General features: G+C 43.2%; 1 protein-coding gene across 3 annotated transcripts in view; it reads right to left on the bottom strand.

Moving 5' to 3' along the window:
* The window catches only part of SLC38A1 (solute carrier family 38 member 1), a 40,446-nt gene that overhangs the window by 4,978 nt on the left and 10,523 nt on the right, over positions 1–24,945 (bottom strand). For all 3 annotated transcript variants that reach the window (XR_005104332.1, XM_037388099.1, XM_037388098.1), the window contains 13 exons: positions 18,674–18,749; positions 18,007–18,122; positions 13,150–13,223; positions 11,417–11,509; positions 11,031–11,112; positions 9,765–9,847; positions 8,839–8,897; positions 8,567–8,692; positions 6,269–6,348; positions 4,972–5,072; positions 1,643–1,761; positions 959–1,100; positions 753–850 (listed from right to left, as the gene is read on the bottom strand). Coding sequence is in view for 2 of the 3 variants with exons in the window: in XM_037388099.1 (XP_037243996.1) it covers positions 753–850; positions 959–1,100; positions 1,643–1,761; positions 4,972–5,072; positions 6,269–6,348; positions 8,567–8,692; positions 8,839–8,897; positions 9,765–9,847; positions 11,031–11,112; positions 11,417–11,509; positions 13,150–13,223; positions 18,007–18,122; positions 18,674–18,749 (1,249 nt within the window). In the remaining variant the exon portion in view is untranslated. The remainder of the gene's footprint in view (positions 1–752; positions 851–958; positions 1,101–1,642; positions 1,762–4,971; positions 5,073–6,268; positions 6,349–8,566; positions 8,693–8,838; positions 8,898–9,764; positions 9,848–11,030; positions 11,113–11,416; positions 11,510–13,149; positions 13,224–18,006; positions 18,123–18,673; positions 18,750–24,945) is intronic.

The raw sequence follows: 24,945 nt of genomic DNA, 5'->3' as shown, positions 1-24,945 counted from the left end.
CCTTTACAAAGCCTCATGGAAATAAGTATACTCTTCCCATCGGATATGTGTCACTGAATTTTAGCCCTTTCGATTTGGGGTCTGCAGATGAAACCAGAAGTGAAACACGGGTTTCCTGCTGGTCTGCTGAGTGCAGGAAGGTCTGACCTTACGATGCTTCCAGTGCACGCTCTGTTAGACTGGGAATACACAGGAATGCTGTGTCTTTTCAGCTGCAGCTCTTTCTGGGGCTCATAGGAAACCTTTCCAAGGCCCATTCCCATCTACTCATGCATGCCAAAGGGCTAACATTTCAGCTGGCTTCTTCTGGTGGCAGCACCCTAAGTCTGGTTCAGATCCATTAAAACCACAAGGAATACCGCAAATGGAGCGGTTTGCACACTTTCTGGATCGACACACTGAAATGGAGAAAGCTTGCTGGGCTGGAAGGTTGACTGAAGTGGGCTGGAGGCCCTGCTGACAGCTGCAGCTGCTTCCAGAGCTGCCGCCTGCCAGCTGGTGGGAGAGCCCCTCACCCCGCAAAGAACGGCCCACCAGAACATGGGGTGCCCTGTGTGGTATGGCCCCTCTGCTGGGAGACCCCTGGGGTTTGCGAAGGAGAAGGGCAAGCACGGCTGCCAACTGACTGAGGCAGGGAGGGAAAGTAACGTAAAGAAGCTCACACATACGTTCAGATTAGGTACGCTTTGCCTCTAGCAGATTATAAGGAATGACAAGATGAAAGCGTTGCATTGATGTAAAAGAATGCATACCCAAATCCTCTGAGTCAACTTCGATCCATCCTGCTGTGTAATTTTTAAGTACAAAGATGATGGAAGAATGAAAATCAGCATATTGGCAGAAGTGACCCCTGCAAAATTCAAATAAAAGATTTTTGTTAGCTGTCAGCAACAGCTAATTATAATGTTGCTGATTAGCAACAGCCTTTTATTAGCAGTACAAAACCAGGATACTGTACCTACAACACCGAAAATGTCCTTCATGGTTGGGATAAAAATGACTAACAGGTTGATGATAACCAAAAGAACAAAAGTAACCAAAACATGACGGCATAAGTCAAATTTTGTTTTTCTAGCCAGCTCAAATAATGATGAACGCACCTGTAGGAAGAGAGAGAGATCTCTGTCAGAAATAGTCTATAAGCCAATTCAAAGCTTCCCATGATTATTTTAACTGGTCCTTCATGTGACAAGTGCTGCATAGATCCGTCAGAATTTTTGGGGTCTCTCATGTAATGTCCTTTGAAATAATCCTTAAAATTAATTTGGTATTTCAAACTGTAGGTACACATGCCTCTGCAGCAGGATATTCCTCTCTTTCTAATATGCCTTTTGGGATCCTTCTGCACTTAAAAATGAACTTCACCTTTGAGCCTGCTCCAGTGAAGTAATGTGAAGTAAGAAAGGGCCCTTGTGGATTCAATTGAAAACAGATTTAAGACCAAAAGTGATTCATTTATTTTCTTCAGGGAGAACTTCTCCAGAAGTTAGGGGAAGTCTGGTGTGGGAAAAGACTGATCCAAGCTGAAGCTCTTTTTGTATCTGCAACTTCACTGTCTCAGTAACTGCTGGACTGTGTTTTGAAGAAGTGTGCTGTGTACAGCCATTACCAACTCCCAGACTGTGTGGAACATTTTACTCACAGTGAAAAACAGCACTGGCACCGTGAGTATCACCGCAACGATCACAGCCAAGCGCACGGTCAGGATGAGGATGTCATCTTTGCTCTGGTACTTGTGAAGCAGATCTGACTGCACATTGTCTATGGAAAAGACAGTAAGGTAAGTGTTCTGGGGAACAGGCAATTCATTCACAAAAATCATTGCTTAACAACAGCCTTCTTGAACAACAAGTGATTTATCTGCAAACAAAAGAGTATGGAATGAAACATTCTTGAGTTAAAACAGTGCTTTGAACCAAATCCTAATGATCCCATTATTCCAGATTAATCCTTTGGAGGCCTGATTTAGGAATGCATCCCAATTCAAGACAGCACATGCCTAAGTCTAAGGTAATTTTCACTGTAGGAAAGACAACAGTGAGACATACATGAAAACTTGCTTACATATATATATATATATATATATATATATATATATATAAAAAGTGAAATAAGCTATTTCTAATTGGTTCCGTGGGCATTTTTTTTTTTTAGTTTCAAATGATACAAAAATATCCACATGCACTGCAATGGCCCAACTTAAAACAAAGTTTTGAGCTAAAATAGTCTAAACAGCAAATAAACTTCCAGCAAAAAGCAGTGCCCCTGTTCTCAACCAAGAACAAAACCTATCTCAGGTCAACTCTCAGTGGGACACTCTGACATTTGCACTCAAATCCCTTGAGAGCTCCACCGAGGGCTGCCCTGGTGTTTTTTTCTCTTGAACCTGCCAACCCTCCAGCAGCACCTGCAGCTTGGCCCCATGCTGGCTGGTGGCCCCAGCAGCCAAGACAAATCACAGGGGAGTGCCTAATGGGGAGGCGCTGGTGGTAGTTTAATATGACCTCCTGCAAAAAATGTTTCCTTGAAGCTGTGATAAATAGTGCAGAGCAGGTCTGTGTGTGCTGACAGCAAAACCGAGTTGCTGACTGACCTATGTGTTTGCTTTGTAACTTTAAAATACCTAGGAGCAATAACCTAAGGAGGCAGCTCTTAAGCGCGCCAGAGAAGATACTTGCTGCCCCTTTTTAGGCTCAAGTTTTGTTTCTGCCTGCTAATCTGAAAAAATGCTGGTGGTAAAACATAACAGCTTTTAAATTAAACTTCTCAAAGGGAACTCGGCAGCCCCGTCTCATTAAGAATCCTTGGCGCTTGGTAAAACCTCATGTACTCCTGGAGGCAGAGGGATCTGTCCCGTGGTGCAATGCCTGCGCTTCCCCCAGGACACCCTTCTGGGGAGAGACTATGTGTCAACACCACCTACGCAGTGCTTGAATCCCCACCAGGAGAAAGAAAATGCTCTCCCACCTCCCTGCAGGTTAGGAGTGGGGTTTTCAAGCCGGGCACATGCACAGCTTCTGCAACACAGAGCTTACTCTGCTCCTGCAAGCACAGACTGCAACTTCTGTACCGCTCACGGACTGCAGCCAGGTAGGAAGTGAAGGGCAAGGCTTACAGTTGAAGGTCTGTTTTCCTTTCAGCTAGATACACCACAGAGCCCAACCACACTGTGACCTTTTAGGGGAAGAAAAACACCTCTTTTCTGTAATTCTGTAATGTAAATATAGTCATCACTGCAACACTTTCGAGAACACAGCAAACAGACAAGTAAGTACTATTGGTGTAAATAAGAAATGGCCACAATAAAAATGCTGTTCTTACCCAGGTAAGGGTAGAGGAGAGGGTTAGAAAACTGTAAGTGAACATACGAAAGGTAAGGTCTTGTCAGTCTCAATGGAGAAGAAGGATCAAGGTGGAGAAATTTTATATTCCCTCGGTGTCGCTTTTGCTGCCTGCCATGGCACTGGCCCTTGCGGAGGCCCCCGCAGAGCCACGCAGCTTCCACCCGCGGGCTCTTGGCACTGGGCAGCAGGGACGCCTGACGTGGGGAGAGGCACACGAGACACCCCAGGGATTCCTCCGCCATTCCCCCTTGGGAGGGCCAGAAGGACGCAGCCCCTACCTCCTCCATGGACTCCAGACCCTCGTCCTTGAGGGGTGTGGGAGATTCCCAGAGAGGAGCACCACGGATCTGCCTCCTCAGATCCCTGGGGCAATCACATCAGAATCTCCTCCCTGCCAAAGCGAAGGGGTCCGTGCTGATTTACACCCACTTGCTCCCTGGGGCTGCTAATTTGATGCATTTCTACAAAAACGTGTTAGATGGGAGCAGTTGGATGAGAGCGGCTGTTGCTGTTGTCACTTGCAGCGTATTTGTGGTTTTATTGGGAAAATTAGAACAGATGACCTCAAGTTACTTCAATGCATGCAGACTCAAGGCCTCATAAACAGCATGAGAGACTGAGAAAATAAATATGAGATAAGTACACCTTTAGAAGAAAAAAAGCCACATTTCATATTTACTTATTTTCTCTTGCAATAGGTGGCTCACAGGGAACGGTATCATGAATGAGGAGATTGTAACAGAAAGGTCACTTGGAATAGGGTGGAGAAGACTGACGACCTGTTGGTGGCTCTGAGGTAAAAGGCAAACATCAGGTTTGTCATCTGTCTTGTAACCCCTTAACGGTCTATGGAAAAAGACACTACTTTTCAACACTCCCATTACACTGGAACATGGGAGTATCTTCCTGGGCAACATTGGTATTTTATCCTACCATAACTTAATAATTGTGCCTCTAGGGCGTAGGCATTGCATCCTTTAGCGATACAACGTAATTTGTTTGTTTCTTTAAGTGAACAGATAGGCATGAAAAGAGATAGGGTGCAAGTCTCAAACACTGAAATAACCATCCTTCGGTGGCTGAGCTGGGACGGCACTCAAAAGCTTCCCCACCTTCACTGCCAGTTTATTTAACCAAGACCTGAAGGGGTCAGCTCTGGGGACACAAGGAAAGCATTTGGTCCATTGCCTCTATGACAAAAGCGTCAATAAGAAAATTAAAAAGCTGTGATGGCTGATTTGATACTCATTTCCTAGGACCTGCTCTCAAATCTCTCGCCTTTTGTGCAGATATACGTGCTTCAGTCTTTACCAATGTGCACAAAATTCAGGTGAGGACCTGGGAATGAAAATCTTAGTGGGGTTCAGCTAATCCCCAGTTGTGTTAAACAAATCTCTCCCTCATATTTTCAATATGCCTTTTGCAAATAATACTTTCACTTGTGCTTTTCATCCATAGGGGAAAGGGAGGAAAGGATTTGTACCTCCAATATAAAAACTTCCAAGGAAAATTATTTGAAAAAGTATTTTAATATAAGTGGATGGGACTTTCCTTTCCAGCTGGGATACACTATTGATTTCACATGTATTCCCTTTCTACTTCGATCAGTAAAGAACTGCATACTTACCATAGAAAGTCAAATAGCCAAATATGGCAGTCATAAAGTACATCACAAACATGGCAAAAAATGAGATATTTGAAACCAACTGCATTTTTTTCTGTGAACGGCTGGAGAAAGAAGAAAAAAAGAGCACATAAAAATGGTTGGGCTGGATTTTTCAATAGCTGTTTAAAAATGTATTAAGTCTTTGCATAAACATAGTAATTCTGGGGAGACTGGTGAATGCATTTTCATTTAAAACAGGAATTCATTGAGAGCTACACAAGGAAAAGAAGGACTGGGGAAATGGACCCTAGCTGAGGCTTAAGTCAAGAACTGGTGGGTCTGCCCCGTGGCTCTGCTCCCCAGCCATACCCGCTTAAAGAGTAAAGAGTGGAACTGAGTGGACAGGGATGGCCCTTAAACACTTCAGTAATTAAATAAAAAGGTCAAAATAAAGGAAGAATAAAATCATACAGAGGGGAACTCCCCCCAACATTCTGAATGTTTGCAGAGAAACATTTGTGTCCACAAGGGTAGAAAATAATGAAAGTATGCAGATCACTGTAGACCTGTAAAATAGGTGAAGTGTAAACATTTCATTTTCAGATAATTGTTCTGAAATATTCACACTCCAGTACCTAAACTTAGGCTTTTAAATTCACACAGGGATGCCCTAAATAGGCACCTGGGAACCCGCTGAAGTCACTTGAAACTTAAAGTGCCCAGCAAGGGACCAGGACCTGAGGGCACCCATGGGTCTGACTGACGCCGACCTCTCCCCTGGGTCTCCCCCCATGGCCCAGGACCCCACTGCAGCCCCTCCAGGGCTGCCAGCAATGTCGCAGCAGGGCCAGTCCCCAGCTCCCCACAGGCCTGCCCAGCCAGAGGTGTCAGCAAGACAGCCATACTGGCAAAGGTCTTTTAGTACGGGTAAGGCTGAAAGTACTTTTTTTCCTGGTACCGCAACAGATTTTTAGTTGCACTGGAACAAATGCCGTCAGCAGAACACACGCCTCTCTCCTATGCCAAATAACGACCGCCACAACTTGGCTCTCCACAGGCTGCCGTGTACCTCCAGAGAAAACTCCCAAAGTATTGCATTATCCTCAGCCTCCCTCACCCCCACCCCAGTGGTGTGCCTGGGAGGCCAGATTTCCTAGCCAACAGCCACACTCGTTGGCTTCTTGGGTGTTATTAAATCACATCTCCTCCAAATGGCATGAATGACTCAGAGCACCTCTGCGCTAACATTTTCCATGTAAAGCAGTTCAAAACAATTAACTGGGGGAAAAAAAAAAGAAAAAAAAAGAGAAAGGCTTACTCTTTAAGTTCGCTGTAAATCGGGAGGACTGATGGGTGGCACACAAATGCAAAAGCAATGGTGGGCAAAGCGTACACGGTCTGTTCAGAGAGAATTTCAGAAAAGAAGTTAAGAAGTATTTCCCCCAGCGGCGTGAAGAAATGATCTGTGTTCAACTACCTCAGCTCCCAACTCTCTGGACTCTTCAACTGAATGTTGAGAGCCTTCAGAGAGTGCAGGAGACCTGTCAATTAGCACATATTTAATGACATGGAAAGCAGTGCTCTGTCAGTGGGAGGACAAAGTCTTTGCATTGGTAGTGTCAGCACAGCCCTGACTGCTCGCAGAGCGCAGCGCTGGAGGCCACATGGCTGCTGGTTTCGCTCCCTGGGATGGGTTTCCCTGCCCAGCTCCTGCCACCGTTACTAGCACACCATCACGCGTAAAAGGGATGTACGGTGGGTCACCGCTACGCTACCCTGCCTTGGCATGGAGAGGGGTGCACACCCGTGGTACTAAGGCTGAAGTCCTGAAGAGGAAGCCCATATCCAGACTGTAAGAAAAGAGAAGAGGAATGCAGAACTTACAAATAAATGGATATCTCAAGGTACCAGACTGAGTCCCTTCATTTCCCAGGCCAACAAAAGGGCTAGGAGGGCTGTGGGGGGAGCATGCTTTTCCTTAGGGAAAGAGAGAGACTGTTACGTCACCAGGAAGCGCCGGAGGCCTCCAGGGGGGACTTCACCCCCTTCTCCACCAAAAACCTGAGTGGGTTTCAATCCTCAGTGTACAGCCAAACTTCACAAATGATCTCAGCACCCCAGCGCTTCCATTCTCCCCAGGGTATGGGTACAAGCAGAGATCACTCTGTTATCTGCCCTCCTGTGAGGACAAAATGAGTCCAGACCTACACACAGCTCTCCCCAACCCTCCAAGATCTGCTCGTGCTGGGCACAGGCATCCCCTTCCCACAGAAGCCGTCCTGGGGTACACCCCAGGCCCGACAGATTCAGTAAATACACTACGTTCTCTCCAGCGGTCCTTCCTCACCCAGGCCTGTACCACCTTCTCTCCCTCGCTCACAGCATGCTACTGCTGTTGTGTTCTCCATCCACGGAGATATTCAGAAGTTGGCTGGACGTGCTGCTGGGCAGCCAGCTTTAGGTGGCCCTGCTTGAGCAGGGAGGTTGGATCAGATGACCTCCAGAGGTCCTTGCCAACCTCAGCCATCCCCTGATTCTGTGAAACTGTCTCCCTTCTTACACACTGAAGTTGCTAAAATGACCGGCCAACCGTTGGCCCCAAGGGCAAATCTACAGAGTTCAGCTCCAGCGTACCTAATTCAGATGGACCGACCCTTCCAATGTGCCTCCATTGACTCTCAGACAAATGCTGACACTGTAGGAGAAGACTGCCCTTCAACATTATCTAATATATACATACACCTAAGCTGCTATTGCACACCAAGTTAACTAGTTCTTGGTCCGTCACACTGGATCTGGGCTGATGGCTACCCCAAACTAAAGAAAAGTGCTCAGATTGACTTCTTCACTGAAGCTGGTAGGATGAATTTAAAAAGATATAATTTTTGCATGCATATGCTATATATCCATGTGCATTCCCTATGAATGCGACTGCAACACCCTGAGGACCCTGCCCTGCCGCACAAGGTGCTGTTGAACAAGCCCTGCACCCCAGCACAGATGACAGGAGCGACTCTCCTGCTCCCACAGCTATAGCCCAGTTGCTCTTTCTCATTCGCTTGGCACAACTTTTCCTGCAGCTGTGTGGCGATGGAGGAAAGCATCCAGCTGAAAGGCAATCAAATTTTTGCTGGATTAGCTTTCAACTGTATCCTTTTTGCAATCCAGGTCACTGTATGGCTACATAAAACACATACCCTGTCACAAAGAAGTGGTTTGTGTGCAGAAGGACAGAGGGATTACTTCTGGGCTTTGAATGCAGGAATGGCTTACTCAGCCTCTGCTGAACTACAGCCTAAAGGTGCAGTTGCAGCACAGATATTAAGAAGCAATGGAAAGAAAAACACTCCCAAAGAAAGCATTAGTTGTCTGGTGGTAGCCTGGGCTCACAGCCTTAGTACATCTACAAATGGGGCAGAGCAAGACCGTGAAAAGCTACAATTAAACGTGGCATCTCCATAAGACTGGGCAAGGAGACCCACTGTGCATTCACCATTGGAGCATGAGTGGAAGCATGGAGAATCAGGCCCTACATGGTGCTGACTGGATTAAGAACACGGGGTGTAGGTGCATATATTATGTGAATTAAAAATAAGTATTATAAAAAGAAACATACCTTGGAATTAAAGATAACATACTTTGGCTTACACATATGTTCATGTGCTGAGCTATTTGATAGGATAGATGATGTTGCATTTAGCTCCGATCCGCCACAGGGAATTTGAAACTTCTTGTAAATAACCTAGAATAAGAGTGGAAGACAGCTAGTTGCTAATAATAACAATAATAATAATAATAATAAAATCAAACGAAAATTCAAACATCAGAGAATTAGTGAATATCCTATCAAGGGACTCTCATCCAACAAAGAAAGCAAGCTGAACTTACCACTACCAGGAAAAATACCATGCAGCTTAATGAAAATCCACTGGTATAGCCAAGATACCCTGAAAGAAATTAAAAGGAAATCTCATACAAAATTATTTTATTAGCCATATCTTGAATTTTACTTTTTGCTGCTTCATGAAAAGTTTAATGCATTTAATATGTATTGTGAGCTTCTGGGCAGGACAAAAGCATGTTCTGTTGGTGCAGGAGTCTCTCACATCACAAGCCTCCCAGCTTTCAGACAGACTTGAGCTTTGCTCTGACTGGTTTGACTTCCCAAGGGTCACTGTTATGGCAGTTTAACTAATTTTCCTTTGAAAGGGGCTGTGATAATTAAAACAAACCTGAAAATGTGCAATTGCAATCAGAATGTGACCCAGATTGCCCAATATGAGCCATGTCAGATGAGTATGGGTTATCTTCTCAAAAGGAAGATCTGAATAGGACTTTGGTGTCAAAACTTCTTACGCAGTTTTAAAAAATACATCGTGCACCTACTTACTGGTGTCTCTGTGGACTCAGACACATTTGAAAATACAATCTTACTTCAATACCTCCAATTAATCTCATCACTAAAACTTTCAATGCCAATAGAAAAGGTAATGTCACAATTTGTGAAATTATTTTTACAGGCTACATATAAGATAGAATTACCTTATGAAATGGACACTCTTAACTATAGTTTTTAAAATCAATATCCACAATTGTATGGATGAAGCTGGTTTATACCGAGTTCAACCTCTGTGACAATTTAGGTTTATTTGTTCCAAGATGCTCAAAACACAGCTTATTCCTGGACCAGGGAGGCTGCTCAGATTACAGTGAGATCCCATTTTTTAAATTATAGTTGAGCTGCCAGTGTGGCTGTCAATGACATGATGTCTGGGCTCTGTTAGTTTGTTCCCACAATGGCATATGTATCTTACCTAAGTTCTTAAGGAGACATAAAGGGAGGATTATACCAAACGTCACTGTGACAACAAGGATACGCCCATCCACGTACCACGCCCTGTATAAAACATCAAAAAAAACCCACCATGAGCACACCTTAAACCCTCTCTGGTTTTCCTCACACTCAGTCACCCTCTTTGACTCCTGCAGTTACAGAACTATCTTTGGTCTTCTTACCCTACAAGCTCCTACAAAAGTAGAGATGGGGGCTACATCTAAACTTTGTAGACTCATTAAGTATCCAGCCCTTACAACACGGCATTGCTCTGACTCAGGTATGGCAGGTTTTCGTAGTCACTAGACAAAATATCGTGCTACTGTGGAGATCAGTGAGTGGGACTGAGAGGCAGAACACCCACCGTAACGTGATATAAGCCACCCTGCCAGGACAAGGAAAGATCAGGCAAAGGGCACAGTGGGGCAGGAGGGGGGCACCACAATTTGTTTGCTAAACCACCCAGGCACGTGCCTGAAGCAGCAAACCAGGCTCCTGCGGGATGGCACACACTAGCCAGCCCAAGGCTGTCTCTCTTCTTATAGCAAAGTGCTTTGAAACCTGCTGGAAAGCAAAGACAGGGGAGAAGGCACAGCATTAGTTTAGTGGTGTTCCACATGACGCATTTCCACTGCTCAGTCCAATTTAGTATGAAAGCCTGAGGAACGGGTTCTCTACCTTCTTCTTGTGCACTACAGCACACCACATAACCCAGTGCAAAGGATTTTTACCACTATAAAGAAATACCTCTTGATTTAAAACCTGGTAATTGTCAAGGAGTGGTAAGTGGCAGAAATCCAGGTATAATAGTCTGCCATCGTCATATGCTAGTATCGAAGAATTTCATACAGACATACAGACAGTGCTTCAGGGGCAAAATCCTGTAAGATGCTAAGAACACAGGGAAATACATAGTATCTTAAACTTGCATTGTTCCCAGTATCTTCAAATGTTGCCTAACACTGTAAAAGATTGGATGCTGTAAGAGGTTTGTAGAAATCACAGTCCTTCATGAAAATCTGGTGTGCAGAGAGAGACTACTGATGACTTAACCTTTTGTTTCCTATCCATCCTCTTTTTCTTCCCAAAGTTGTCTTGGTTTTTATTAACCTCCTGAAATATTCCTGTGAAAAACTACTTTGACAAACCTAAAAAGTATCCAATACTTAAGAGCTTTTGTAAACATATGTTTAAACTTATCTACACAATGTTAAATTCTGTAATCTAATCACCAACATTAACTTACGAAAAAGATTCTTCTTTTCCCATTAGAAACTTTATGGCAGAAGGCAGCTCATTTTTGACTATGAAGAGATAGCTCAACATTGCTGAAAGAAGAAGAAAGTTCAGAAAATGGGTAAGATATTTTATGGAACAAGTACAGAGAAGCATCCTGAATCTTTTCCCGCATTAGCATCAGATGATAAAAGACCCCGAACTGTAACCGACTATACACTACTGATCATTCAGTAATACAGCATCCTTAAAGGGCTGTGTGCAATGTGTTAGCCACAGCTGTATTAAAGAACATGAAGATGTCACTGAGAGAAGGAGGAACCTAACTGGTTGGTAGCCATAACATTATTAAGAAGTTCCTGGGTTTTGTTTTTCTATACCCCTCATCTCCTTTACCTCCAACGTTCTGGAGAGATGTGGATCCAAAGACAATCATTTTCCCTGGGGTACCGAAGACCTGCTCACCCAGCTTTTCATACACCATACAGCCTGCGTGAAAAGAAACAAAGGAAAAGGTAACAAATACGCCAGCGAAAGCCGTTGACTTAAAACACTTGCGATTCCTCTTCAGCTAACCACCCATTTGCGCAGCCATATCTGCCCTTTGCAAGTAAATAGAGAGCTCTCTTGTAATTACTAGGGCTGAAACATGTAGGAATGTCTTCTTGACGTCTATAAATGTTATCACTGGCTGTCAGTTTTGAAATTGGAGCTCTTAATGAGGCTGTTACACCCCTTTAATGAGTCTGTCTATACCCCTAGTGACATGTTAAGTTGTGGCATCCCTATCCTGGTATATTAGGTTTGAGCCTGCAGTGAGAATGATGTAGAAAGCCTCCTCTTCAGACAAAACTCGGTACAGCAGGATCCACAAGTCAGCACTGGCAGCCTAGCGACAGCAGACACAGTACCATGATTCTGCAATTTCACTTATTTTGATTGACTAAATGATCCAAATGAGGGCAGCCAATAGTTCACAAGATGATTTACAATTTCTAATCACGAAGCCTTAACTTGTGAATTCTCAGTCTGGAATGTTTTTGGTAAAAGAAGGGAAAGGTATAAATGATAACAAAACCTTCTTTTTAAACATCTGTCAAGCTTGAGAAACTCCTCTATTAATTGGTTTGTCTCTGGTAATCTTTTTTCCTTGGCTGTGATTTGGGCTGAGAAAAAGACTGGGCATTGTGAAGATGGTGAGATGCATGAGAACAGAAAGAGAAATACTGCAGATGTAACACTGTACAGATGATTTTTTTAAATGCATCCCATTGTTTGGTTTTCTCTGTATTTCCTTATAGCTGACATTTCTGCTTTGAAGCTTGTATAAACAGTAAGTTTGTGCTTAAATGTACCAGCAGCATAGAAACCAAGGTGTAGATTTTTGGGAACTAACAAAGCACAAATGTGTCCACAATTAGGCATACGTACCTAATTTAAATAGGCAGTTGCTGCCATTATACATGCTGTAACTGTAATTCTTGTGTGTCCAATTACATATTAAAATATTAGTGTTCTTGTGCACAGATGATTTCCAGACTCTGGCTTCAGAGATTGTTACCCAAGGAAAAAGACTCTTGGACTTCAGAGCACAGTGACATTTAACACTGTAGGTAACTTCTCATTTCTGTGTTTAGAATATATTTTGCTTACAAATACACTTCCCTCTGTGGAGAAACTGTTCCCTTTTATTTTCTTCTAGGCAATGTACTACTATACCACAAAGGCTATCAGGAATTTCACACTAACCATTAAGGTCAAACTATTTCCAGGTAAGCTTCACCACAGAAAAAGATTCATTATATTTTTTTTGCAATTGGTTTTGTAATGCAAAGAAACTATATGAGCTGTTCCCTCTAGCTCATGAAAACAACATTTCATGGTAGTAGAAGTTACTTTTTGTTCTAAGTTTTTCTCTTTATAGTGATGGTCAGATGCTGTTCTCCATTGCCACATCATAAATTCTTGTTAATTCTGGACTTCTGACCCAAAATGTGTTAGGTCTTTGTATTGTGCCAGAAATGTGATAGAAACTCCGCCTTACACAGAGCACCTGGCCTTATCTGAGCACTTTTCACCTCTTGTTCTTTACAAGTCTACTGAAATGGTATAATAACATCTTAAATTACCTGTTTCCTTTGAACACACCAACAGGAGATATATTGAATAAATAGACAGCAGTGTCACTGAAACCAAAAGCAGCCTACAAAAGAATGGAAAATGAAGCTTACTGTAAAAGCTGAGCTCTAACATTTCAATATTTCATGTCAGGTTACATTCATGTTGACTCTGAGATAATTTTTTTACTCTTCTGACAACACAAAAAGCCCTAGAAATGCTTGAGTCATGTGCTGTTTGCAGTTCCACCACACCGCCATGGAGGTAGTAACCCCTGCATGCAGAGGGATTCAACCAAGTAAAACTTGGCAGCGCTGCAGAGCACAGCCTGTGAGTTACACCTCCCCACACTGAAAGAAGCAAGAATAAAGATGTCTTATCAGATAGGAATTAAGGTTTAATCAGAACAGAGATAACCGAGGTATGTCCCTCACTACCCACTCTAAAGCTTTTGTTCTGGAAGCAGAGTAAAAATCTCAAAGTCCTCTATTTAAGGACTTTCCTATCAAATGGAAGCATCTTTTCCCAGGACATGTTTCATATGCTACCGAAGGGGTGCCCAAATGGCTTTTTATGTTCCTCCCAGTGCCCGGGGAGGGGGAAGAGGAGGGAAGTCAAGGCTCGACTGGCTTCCCTTGGGAATAAAGGCAGAGACCGAAGGCTTATGCTTTGTCCCGGTGGAGACTGGTGTTCCCTCACCGATGCCACTTCTGGTCTGCTGTGATCCATAATTTGACTTCACATAGAAGAATTGCAGGAAGTAATGACCAAACTGTTTGCGCAGGGAACTTGCTGGCACAAATGATAATTAGTCAGTGCTGGGGGCTAAGTGCATAAAACCACATTTGCTCATTACTCTCTGTCTTTAAGCCAAGCACCATGTGTGCCTTCCCCTCCAACACTCTGACACACAAAGACCTGATGATGTTTTCATAATGTGTGTGAAGAGCATTCAGGCAATCTGTTGGCAATTCCTCTCTTTATTATGACAACAACCCTCAGGACACCGAGAAAAACAAGCCTAAAATTTAACAGAAAGCAAGCTGCTGCCATAGATAGGCAGCAACACATCTTTGCCATAGGAATACATAGGACAGCATGAGAAGCTTCCCCCCCCCTCCCCCTCTTTTTTTAAATTATTTTAGACTGGAAATACTTTAGCACCAAATAATGACCCACAAGTTTCCTGGGGCCAGAGGAACAGGGAGAAACATAAAGAGGTGATAGGAGGAACTGTTCTTTTGCCAACAAACAATGATGGTTGACAATAACAACACATTGTTTGTACAGCCCAAAGGGTGTTTCTCCATGAGAAGGGAAGGGAGATTGTACTAGCCGAGGTCACTCTGCTCCATTTTGTACAGATTTGCTAAGCCCTACTCCTGTCCATGTTCCCTGCAGAGCTGTTCTGCCCCTGTCTGCCTGCAGGCTCGGTGCTCACAGCCCCTGGTTCTCAGCTGCTGGGCTGACTCACTCCCAGCCCCAAATGGCTCCGGCTCTGCAGGCCAGCATCAAGTCTATTTCAATACTAAAAGCTCCCCTTTTTTAGGCACTGAGCTCACAGAGCCATTGCAGTAAAAATAACACTCCCAAGCAGCCAGGTATTTCACTGATCTGTTGTCCTTAGTTCCCCATAGGGTTCTTGCAGAGACACTTGGCATTTTCATTAGTGCTGTATGAAAAACTTGTTTGTGTTAGGACTGTGGTATGGACAGGGATATTCACGCCAGAACCACCCCTTGGAAAGGAATGAAAATGCCCATGTCACTTGCTCTGCACAAATTCAAAACAGAAGCAGGGAGCTTGTGCTGCTGTCCCATAAGCACTCCCCTACTTTTAACTTTGTCTGCTTTTAAAGAAGTCCTGGCAGCTATGCAAGCAACCAGCACGTGCAAAAGTCACCTCCCTCCAACAGTTTAGGGCAGGGGACTGATACAGTGCTGGGAAGAACAACCTGTTCCTGCAGTGCCACTGCTGTTTGCTCCCAGCTGCCATATTACCAGTTCATCTGAAACATGGGCTGTCCCCAGCCCTCTGTGGATTCCCAGGCTTTGGGGCCAGAAGACCTGTGAGGCAGAAGAACCTGCCTTATTGCACAGAATAGCTCTGAACCCTCATAAGGTATGGGGTGCAGAAGAGTATGGCAGAGCATGGGGTTTGCCACCATATGGCCTCCCAGAAGCCCCCGTGGCTCAGCAGGGTTTTTCAGATCAGTGCAGTGCCAGGCTAAAAGCAGGCTGAGGCACCTTGCCGGCCCGTATCTCTGCAACGCAATCCATCACTCTGGTCCTCGCTCTCCAGCATGAAACCACAGGCAGCAACAAGTGCTCCTGCCATCCCTAGGTGGCCTGGCCTACCTCTGAACTTTCCAAGCTTTTTGTGGCATCTTTCTGCAGCAAGGTTTTCTCAGCTTTTCCATACAGTAAAGGATGCTCTTCTTTGGTCTAGGTTGTAGTTATCAACAATACTGGGATTAAATTCTTCTGACTTCCCACCTCAGCTATTTGCCTAGAAAGCATGATATTTTGCTACGGCACTAAATTATGCAAATAGGATGTGAGAGTATATACTCATTGACATGTTTATTTTCAATGTCTTATGCCACAAATATAGGTTCTGAACTGATCCAGTTGTGCATGGCAGTCCACACTTCAGGAGTCTAAAAGTTGTGAGAGGAGCTGTGAGTGGAAATTGGGCTGGATCTGCTTCGTTAGCACTGGAAATGCTCCTTTAATTTTTCTGCCTCTGCCTTTTACTTTTCAGGGTTGATGCATGCCAAAACTGGATAAAGCAACCTAGAAACTTTCCAGAAATGTGCTACTCAAGAGCAATGAATTTAAGTGCTTTCTTATGTGCAAAAAGCAATGAAAGTATTGCTCAGCCTCTTATCTTTAATCACTTGAAAAGCAGAAATGGTTCCAAGATCTACCTGCGATAGCAACAGCAGAACTTTACATTTATGGGAAAAATGCAGTGAATGAGAATGTGAGAAAAAATCTAACACTAATGGACTAGGTTTAACTCTGAGGTTATTCCATGATAAAAGAATGCTTAAAGCTCTTCAACTTTCAGGATAACTGCACACACCACGTTAGGATCCCTTATCTCCAGGCTTCAAAGGGGAAAGTTCTGCTAGCCTGGCTAGTTAGGTCCTGCTAGCTTCCTTATCTTTGATCTCCGCAGGCTGGGCTATCTCCAGGCCAACCGATCTATAAAGCTAACAAAAACAATTATCTACTTTTAAATACACACACTTAATTCTGTAGAGAGTAGTGATGTTATTGACTGTATAGAATCTCTACATTCAGGTTTGGCATTTTTTTGTACAATGTGGTGGTACAGATCTACATGCTCGCTACTCAGGCCATCACAAGTTCTTAGAAGTTTCTCTGGTGTTCACTTCACTTCAAAGAAATTGGCTTTTTACATCCTTTAGAGCAAACACATTTCAAATTTCACTTAACTCTCATGAAAAACTGCTGAAAGAAGAGGACGAGATTACAGAAAACTAAAGTGGTCAGGAGAAACTGAGGGTGCCCCTTGGCTGATCATCTATCATCACAGAAGAAGTAACAAGGCTGGAGAGAGGTAACCTTTTTTTTTTCTCGTTACAGCAGTTTTTGCAATCACAAGTCTGTGCCCTTGGAGGTGTGCTTGTCAGAGCATGGGTGGATATCACATATAGGTTAGACTGCTGTGTAAAAAAAGCAGCAAAAAAACCTCAGTCACTCTGCATAAGAGAGACCTAAATTAGAGCCCAGCTACTTTATAGCTTAGCTTCGTGACAACACAATTCGGGGACTTTGTACATTCTTAATATAAATGGATTAACTCCTCGGATTATTCCTAGATTTTACCCAAGCACAGCAAATTGTAAGCTAGCAGCATGGATGTAGCTATTCTGGCACAAAACCCCAGAGCAGATGGCTATATGTACCACTCTGGCCATCCACTCTGCTATATACAAGGCTCATATTCTGTATTTCCCCCAAAACTAAGAAATAACAGAAGTTCTAGATTTTTAGGTTTGACATTCAAGAAACGACACCTCTCTAGAGTAATCTGTAAACTCAATAACCATGTTGAACAGTTCTCAAAGATTGTAAATCATTATATTTCTTCCTGAATGAACATTTATCATTGAAATCTGCACACAATTCCCAATTGATTTCTTAACAATCACTTTTCACAATGAAATGTCTCATACTGCAATCCAGAATAACACAGAATAACACTGTGCCTTACTCATTCACTGGCACCATTTCATTTTTAAACTATAAAATTCTCCTTTACAAAGTGCTTTTTTTGCTGGAGTTACGTATTCTACCTCAACTCTTTTTTTATACTAAAATCTTGGCTGTATTTATGTTGGCTCTCAAGGACTCTCACATAAGAAACTGATGAAACTGTGGGAGTGAGATGAAAATATTATATGTAACATAAAGGAATATAAATATCCTTTCTTGCTTAAAAAAAAAAGAAAAAAGTAGTTATTGCACCATGCTTTGATGAAAGCTCTGGAGATCCTGTGACACAAGGAAGCACTAGGTACTATCCCACTGCAGCTATTACTACTGAGTATTTCCGATATATGTGTAGCTTGTGGACTACAGGAAAAATCCCTGGCTAGGCTCAGGTCTGTAGTAAATAACATGGACTTAATTTGCTAGCATTAGAAGTCATGGCTTTTCTCCCCCAAAAATTTGATGGAAAAAAAATGTCTGAAACTTGTAGCTAACATTTTCAGGCTTGAATGCTGTACTTGATTACAGATGGACTATAAATCCCTCTGTTTGCTGGCAGTGCACGCGTTCTTTAAATGCAGTGAAACTGCACAGAGATCAGCTATTCACCACATGAATACTCACAAGAAAAGGAGAATTCCTGTGTTGGCTAAGGCAAAAGCGAGGCCCAAAATCCCACTGCCCATAATTGCATTGCTGAGGTTGAAGACGGACATCCCCAGCGAAGTAGTTCCTGGGATCTGGAGAAGTAAAGACAGACATGTCAGTGACAGCTTGGAATGGAGCAGGGAAATGCATCTATGCTTCAAACTCCACGTTTGGTGATATATCGGATATGAGTAACTACTGCTATGGAAATGGCTTAATAAAAATTGGTTTGAAAGAGGAAAAAATGTCACTGAACCCTGTCACAGCTACACTCTGATCGCAGTCCTGTAGATTCTGTAAGCTGACAGAACAGTATCAGCAATACATAACTCATACTACACTTCCAGTTTTAAACCCCATCTTTCACTACACCTGTGAAACACCTTAGGCACATGATTCATACATTGTAAGGTCTTCCTGCTTAACACAGGCCAGAGGGATTCCCTTGCGTCAACTCGACCAAAATGCTTCTTTTTTTGGTTGTTTTTTTTTAAAGTGCTGAGCACAGGCAGTTCCTACTGGAACCTGAATTTCAGTTATAATTGTGTGTGTCCAGCACTTTTGAAAACCGTGTCTAAAGGCCCGTCATATACACAACATACGGTTTGTTTTGACAGGGAAAAGAAGAGCAAGAGAGACTTACATATTCATCACATTTCTTCTTCTCCAGGTGGCTGTTTGTGAGACTTCTTCTGCTTTCTCGATCCGAAATAAACTTGCTGAAAGATGTCAGAGTATTTATTTCCAGCAAGTGTTTAGAAAATATGAACACATTAATTCCATGAGCACATACAATTACAAAATATGCAACATATAAAAACTGTATGTGAAAAGAGGTCGAACTCCTAACTACTTCATGAGCTGGATCATGCTTCACTAATACCAGCGTACATTGGGCATCAATAAAGGTAACACTAGCACAAGATCAGAATAAATGTCCATCTACAGAACGGTCTTTTAGGAGGTGTGGTAAAGCAGCAGCACCAATTTTGTGGACAGGAAAGTAACTTGTCTGCACAGACACTAAGAGGAGATACTTCTGGTGTCCTGCAAAGGTGCGTGTGACTGGTACCCCCTGCTCCCAACCTCTGCTCACATGGCTGGCATAACTAACGCCATTCTGTAAGGCAAGCAGCTGTTCTTTGTGACCGAGCAGGTCGTGTATTCATTCTCTTTCCTTCATCATCAGGCCCTGAAGATCCTGTGAACCAAATAGACAAACAAGATTTCTTCTTCCCCTCCCTATCGACCTCAAGGCTCCTGGGTGCCAGCCCAGTTACTCCCTTCCTTGCCAGCCTTGGTCCCAGGCACTGGGCCCACCAAGGTGGTGGTGATGACCACCTGACAGAAGAGGGAAGTGTGACAGCACCCAGAGCACTGTCTGTAAAATCAAACCAGTTACAAGTCCTAAGAGGGGGACTTGGACTGGAGCTGCTGCTGGACAGTGAGAGCTGGGAGCCCCGGCGGCCAGGGACACCCCCACTGTCTTCTGCTCCCTCTGAGGATGGACGGAGCCACTTGCATTCTTTCATATGATTTGAGTCTAGATTATGATTGATATATTGATACAGCAAACCATGTATTAAGATCTGACACAATCTGCACAGGGTCCAGGTGATTAGAAGTCATAAGTTAAGTTGTATTATAAATTCTGTATTATGCTACTTATAGATTGTACTACATTGATTCTGCTTGTAGAAATCCTGTGCCATTCTAATCATAAATTCTGTTCTACACTCATCGTAACACCCTGTTAAGAAAATAAGGCTTTAATTGTACTTATGATTTAGTGCTGCCATCATTCTGCCATGGATCCCTACAAGACCCTGTCTGTCCCCTGTGTCAGGCAACTCTGCGGCACCCACGAAGCCCTAAATGGCCCCTGTAGGGCCCGTATGGCTGGAGCTAAGAGGATGATGATGATGAGGAGGAGGATGGGGTGCTGCATGCTGCCAGAACTACCCAGACCATCCTGAATCGGGCGACATGCTCTGTTGGTGCACTGTTCTGGGCTACTGGATTTTCATGTAAGTGTCTTTCAAAACTCAGTACTGAATTCACCACACTGCAAAATTAAATGCTTCTGTGCAGGGAAACACAGAATAACCAGCTTTTCTTTCTCTGCGCCCCTTACTTGTTCTGTGTCCCTGATATATCCACATTTAGGGACTTGCCAGAACAAGATTTGCCTCCTGTGGCTGTGTCGGTATCCTTGGGATTTACGACACTTCTGATTTAGATGAGCTGTAATTTTTTCCCTGATTCTCTCTTCAGCAAACATTTTAGTTTGTATAAAGCATTCTTTCAGCTTTTCATCTTTTGAAGGTTTATGCACAATTAAGTCCCTGGCATCTTTGCAAATCCACAGATGGTTCTTAGGCTGTACTGGCTAATGCGTCAGCCATCGTACGTGTTACGTACCCAACCAGGGGCTGTCACCAAGTGTCAGAGATCCTTTTTGCTGTAGGTAAATTAAGGTGCTCTTCTTAGATTAAAACAGACAAACAATATGGTGAACACAGAGCAGTACCGCTGGTCCCTTCCCACAGCTGGGAATGTCTACTGGTCGGGGATGTATAGTTCAAAGTGTGACTCAAGATTGTGCATCATTTGAGTACATCCAGTGGTATTCAGTCTGGCAATATAACTGCGAACTCATAAAGACAGAACTCTTATCAAACTTCCCCACTACCCCAACTGTGGCCCCATTACTAGTGATATATGCTAGCACAGCTTCTAAGCGCCTGCCAAAACTGTGCAGTTCTAATGATGACTTGGCTTCCACAACTGACACACTGAGCTCTGTGTCTTTAAAACTTTGTATACTACATACACACACATTTTGAGTTTATCCCTTAAAACTGGTCATAGCTGGAAAAATGTATGCAGTATTTTTGCTGGTTTTGTTGCAGCTTTGGCTCCTACCCATTGGTCTGCTTTGACTTTCTTTATATCAATAAAAAACAACTATATGTTTATCCTGTATTTTTTAAACTACTAACTTCAGCAACTAATTTGCTGCATAATATAGACACTGTGCCAGGTTTACCAGTCCTAATGCAGTTGGAATAGATGGCTGAACCTCCCCCACTGTTTTAAGAAGCAAAAAGCTATCACTTCTAAGATAGACTGATCCAAAATTAACTTTCCAAAGCTCACCGTGTAGGTATTTCATCCTCGTGGAATAAAATCTCAACCTGATTCAGAGCGTGTGCTTTTTTCTTTTTCATGTCTGTTTAAAGCCCATCTCTTGAATGCAAGCAGCAGAGTGTGAACAGTTTGAAAAAGACATTCCAGCTCTCTCTTGAAACACCCCGCAGGCAATTTGTACAGGCAGGAGCACAGAGAAGAGTTTTGTCTCTTTTGGATTTCTAAGTGCTGCTGGGAACGTCTGTGGACTTTGCCTTCTTCTGTCATTTATGAAGATCATGTGTCATTTTAGATTTTGTCAAGAGTTATGATAGAAGTAACTGGTCTGTTCCCCCCACTTCTCCTCATCCCTCTGCAGCCAGTCCTCCCTTAATAATTACAAACCCCCCAAAATGATTATTATTGCCACCTGGTGTTAAAGTTCAATGAAAATTATTGTTAAAGAACTAACACAGAATAAAGACAACACTTGAGGAATCCTGCTTGAATATAAAGCGACCATGGGACTTTCCATTAGAATACTTTTGACAGAGTAAACAGCTTCTGCAGAACTAGTATCTTCTGTGGCCAACAAACACACTATTTTCTTCTAGGTGGGACCTGTAAGGAAACTAGTCTGATTTGATACATTGACCCGAAGTACTTTCTTTTGCGTTAGTCCTAGATTAAAATGGACTGGGCTTGTTGTCCACTATCTCATCTCTCATTACAAGCTGGGCTCCTCATCCACCCTGTGTTTACATCACGCTGCACATTTTTCTCCATTTATGCTGTATGATGTGTATGGGAGGGCTCAGTCAGACATGGAAATGTGGCCATTGGGCTCCCAAATCACAAGGTACGTAGCATTGCACCCAGATTTTATGGGGTGTTTCCCAGCACCTGCTTCGCAGCCCCAGGATGGCTCGTCCAGAAAGCTCAGCAGCAATGCAGTGGTGGGGGATGTGGGTCTGCCTGATCCAGAGGCTGTGCTGCATCTGCTATTGCTGGCAACTTAACCTGCAAGTCCAGACAGGAAGGTTGCCTTGGGACCACACTCAGCAGGTGGTACAGACGTAACTTATGACAGTCTACGTTTTCCATAATGGAATGCATTACTGAACTTATATTAAAAAAAAAAAACAACAAAACTAAAACCAAACCGAAAAACTAGGGAAAAGGTAATCCAATGGATTCAACAGAAACAAATTTCCCCAAGATTTTGCTTTGTATAAACATTTTTTAAATTTTCCTCTATAGCATATGAAAGGGAACATATGTTGGAATACTGGAACTTCTAGTTAAACCGTGACATGCATCTGCTCTGCTTAATAGATGTGCTTAGAAAGCAAGCTATTCATTGTCATAGAATGTTGTATATTTGACCTTTACAAATATGATATGAATGAAGTGAAATGACTGTTTACTCCAGCCTCTCCCATCCCTCCCAAGGACTAGGAGGCCACTGTGACAGGTGCTGTGGAAATGCGCAGTAGGACTGTCTGTGCCATCAAAGCCTTCTGACTCCCTGACAAGCATGAAATCCGTTTATGCTGTTTGTTGTCTCCATTTCAAATGCTTTACTCATCATTAAAAGTCATAACCTGTTCTTATATGTTTCTGCTTTCCTGTTGAGTTTCCTACATCACAGCTGAGTATGAACAGCTTATACAAACCTTTTCAGACACATTAATAAAATACCCTGGCCAAAAAATAATCAGCTCATCCTTGTGATGCCTGAAGACTCACGGTTGGCTTGGAAAGAATTTCTTCGTCTAATTCTTTTCATGGTCTGATTCAGTGCTAAGTAGAAACTTAGTCTTATTGATAAAGTGTTTTTAAAAGGACCATGTTTAACCATGGTTTCCAAATACAATTTCTTAAAGGACTTAAATGAGAAACGTTTGATTAAGATGATATCCCTGAGCTAACCATTTTGGCTAAGCAGTTAGCCAAAAAACATTTAGCCGTCTGAGATCTGTTTAAGCATAATTAAATTAAAGTGGTATTTGACAATGCCTTTAACATTTGTTAGGGAAAGCTAGTTTTGCCAAGATGACAGAACTTTATCCTTAGGCAGCTTCTTAAACAGAGCACTAACTTCAGCAACAGCAAAGATTTCCAGGGCAGGCAGGAACAAGAAATGCAGAAGAAACCTTGGTCTGACTTACACTATGAAACTGGGACCAGGTCTGGGTATATCTACCAACAACTTTGTTGACTGAGCAAGGGGTGCTGATAACTAATTAGTAGCTGTAAACCAAGGCAGCCATTCAGCCGTCTGCTTCCTGAGAGCATTGTCATAGTTACAGATAAGGAGTAGGTCATCTAAATACTGGTTTACAGTTATGTGCAGAGATGGCAAAATTTTATAGCCAGGACACATCGTTAAAAGTCACCAAATCCACATCCAGATTTGATGCAAGTCTCTTTACTGACATTCCAAAAAGAAATTCAACATCTGCATACAAAGAAAATCAATACAATACAAAAACCTCCCAATACAGCCCCTTCCAAACAACATCCCCTCCCTACATACAACTACATACATGATTGCATATTTAGGTTCAGAAAAGGCTGGAATTCCAAAGGAAACTAGAGAATTTTTTTACCAGATCAAGAAATATTTGGAGTTTACAACCAGATCTGGAAACAGTTGTGTGGAGAAACTTTCTCCAAAAGACCCTTAAAAACTCTGCTCTAGATTAAGCTTGAAAAATTATGCACTGGAAGAAAAAAGTGTTTAAATTAAATACAGAGTGCAAAATCAAACAGGTTGAAACAATGAAAAAAAGTTAGTTGAAAATTACAGATCTAATCTAAAGCTCAAGTGAAATCAACATAAAAAATTCCACTGATTTTGACAGACTTTGGAGTTTCACAAGGCCTTGCGCCATGTGCCAGGCAGCACAAAATATGTTATTCCGTACGCCTGTTCCCCTCTATTCCACGGAGACAGGGCGTTTGCCAAAATAGTTCTAGAAAGGGAATTACCACATCCTTTCAGGCTGTATTTGGCATGGGGTACAGAGCAGGGGCTGCCCACCTGCTCATCACCTGCATCGGCATGGAGGTGCTGGCTCAGGGCAGTAGCCATGGGTGACTCAGCCACAGCCTCAGCCCCAGGGGTTGCTGATGGGGCTGCACCAGTGCCGCAGTTGCTGCGGCCGCTGGAAGCTGTGGTCAGCATGAGCTGCCTTGAAACTCATTTTACACATGGAGGGGAACACGAACACACTGGGATATGTAGGGCAAAATACTCATGTAAGTAGCTGTGCTGTGAGTGCCCCAGCAAGAGGGATACTTGACAACTGTAATGGGCTACATCCTACAACCAAATGATACTCTGCAGAGGAAAAAAGTTAACCAGAAAGGAATGGAAAACTGTGGAATATGTAGATCAGACCTAAAAGCCAGAACAGTAATCAGAAATTCTGCCTCTGAGTTTGTGACACTCTTACCTTGCCCCACTTTCCTTCTTCCCTTTGCAGGCAATCTGGATCCGACCCAGACCTTGCCACGCTTACTATGCCCTGACTCCACAAGCACACTGTGACCACAGGGGATCAGGCACATAGGCACTCTCCATAAACTTTCACTAAAAGATGAAGTGCTAACAGGGTTTTCCCCCTGTAACAGTTACTGGTGGCACCAGCCAAAGTGCTGGGGAGGCACAGCCAGCCTCGTACAGCCACTCCTTCTCTCGAGGATATAAATCCTCAGCAGGCTCCAGGGAGCAAATTTACCACTGTCAGCCCCTGAGCTCCTTGCCTTATGAAGTAAGCC

The sequence above is a fragment of the Falco rusticolus genome, chromosome 5, assembly GCF_015220075.1.
Source record: "Falco rusticolus isolate bFalRus1 chromosome 5, bFalRus1.pri, whole genome shotgun sequence".
NCBI lineage: Eukaryota > Metazoa > Chordata > Aves > Falconiformes > Falconidae > Falco > Falco rusticolus.
This window is presented reverse-complemented; position numbering and strand designations above follow the sequence as displayed.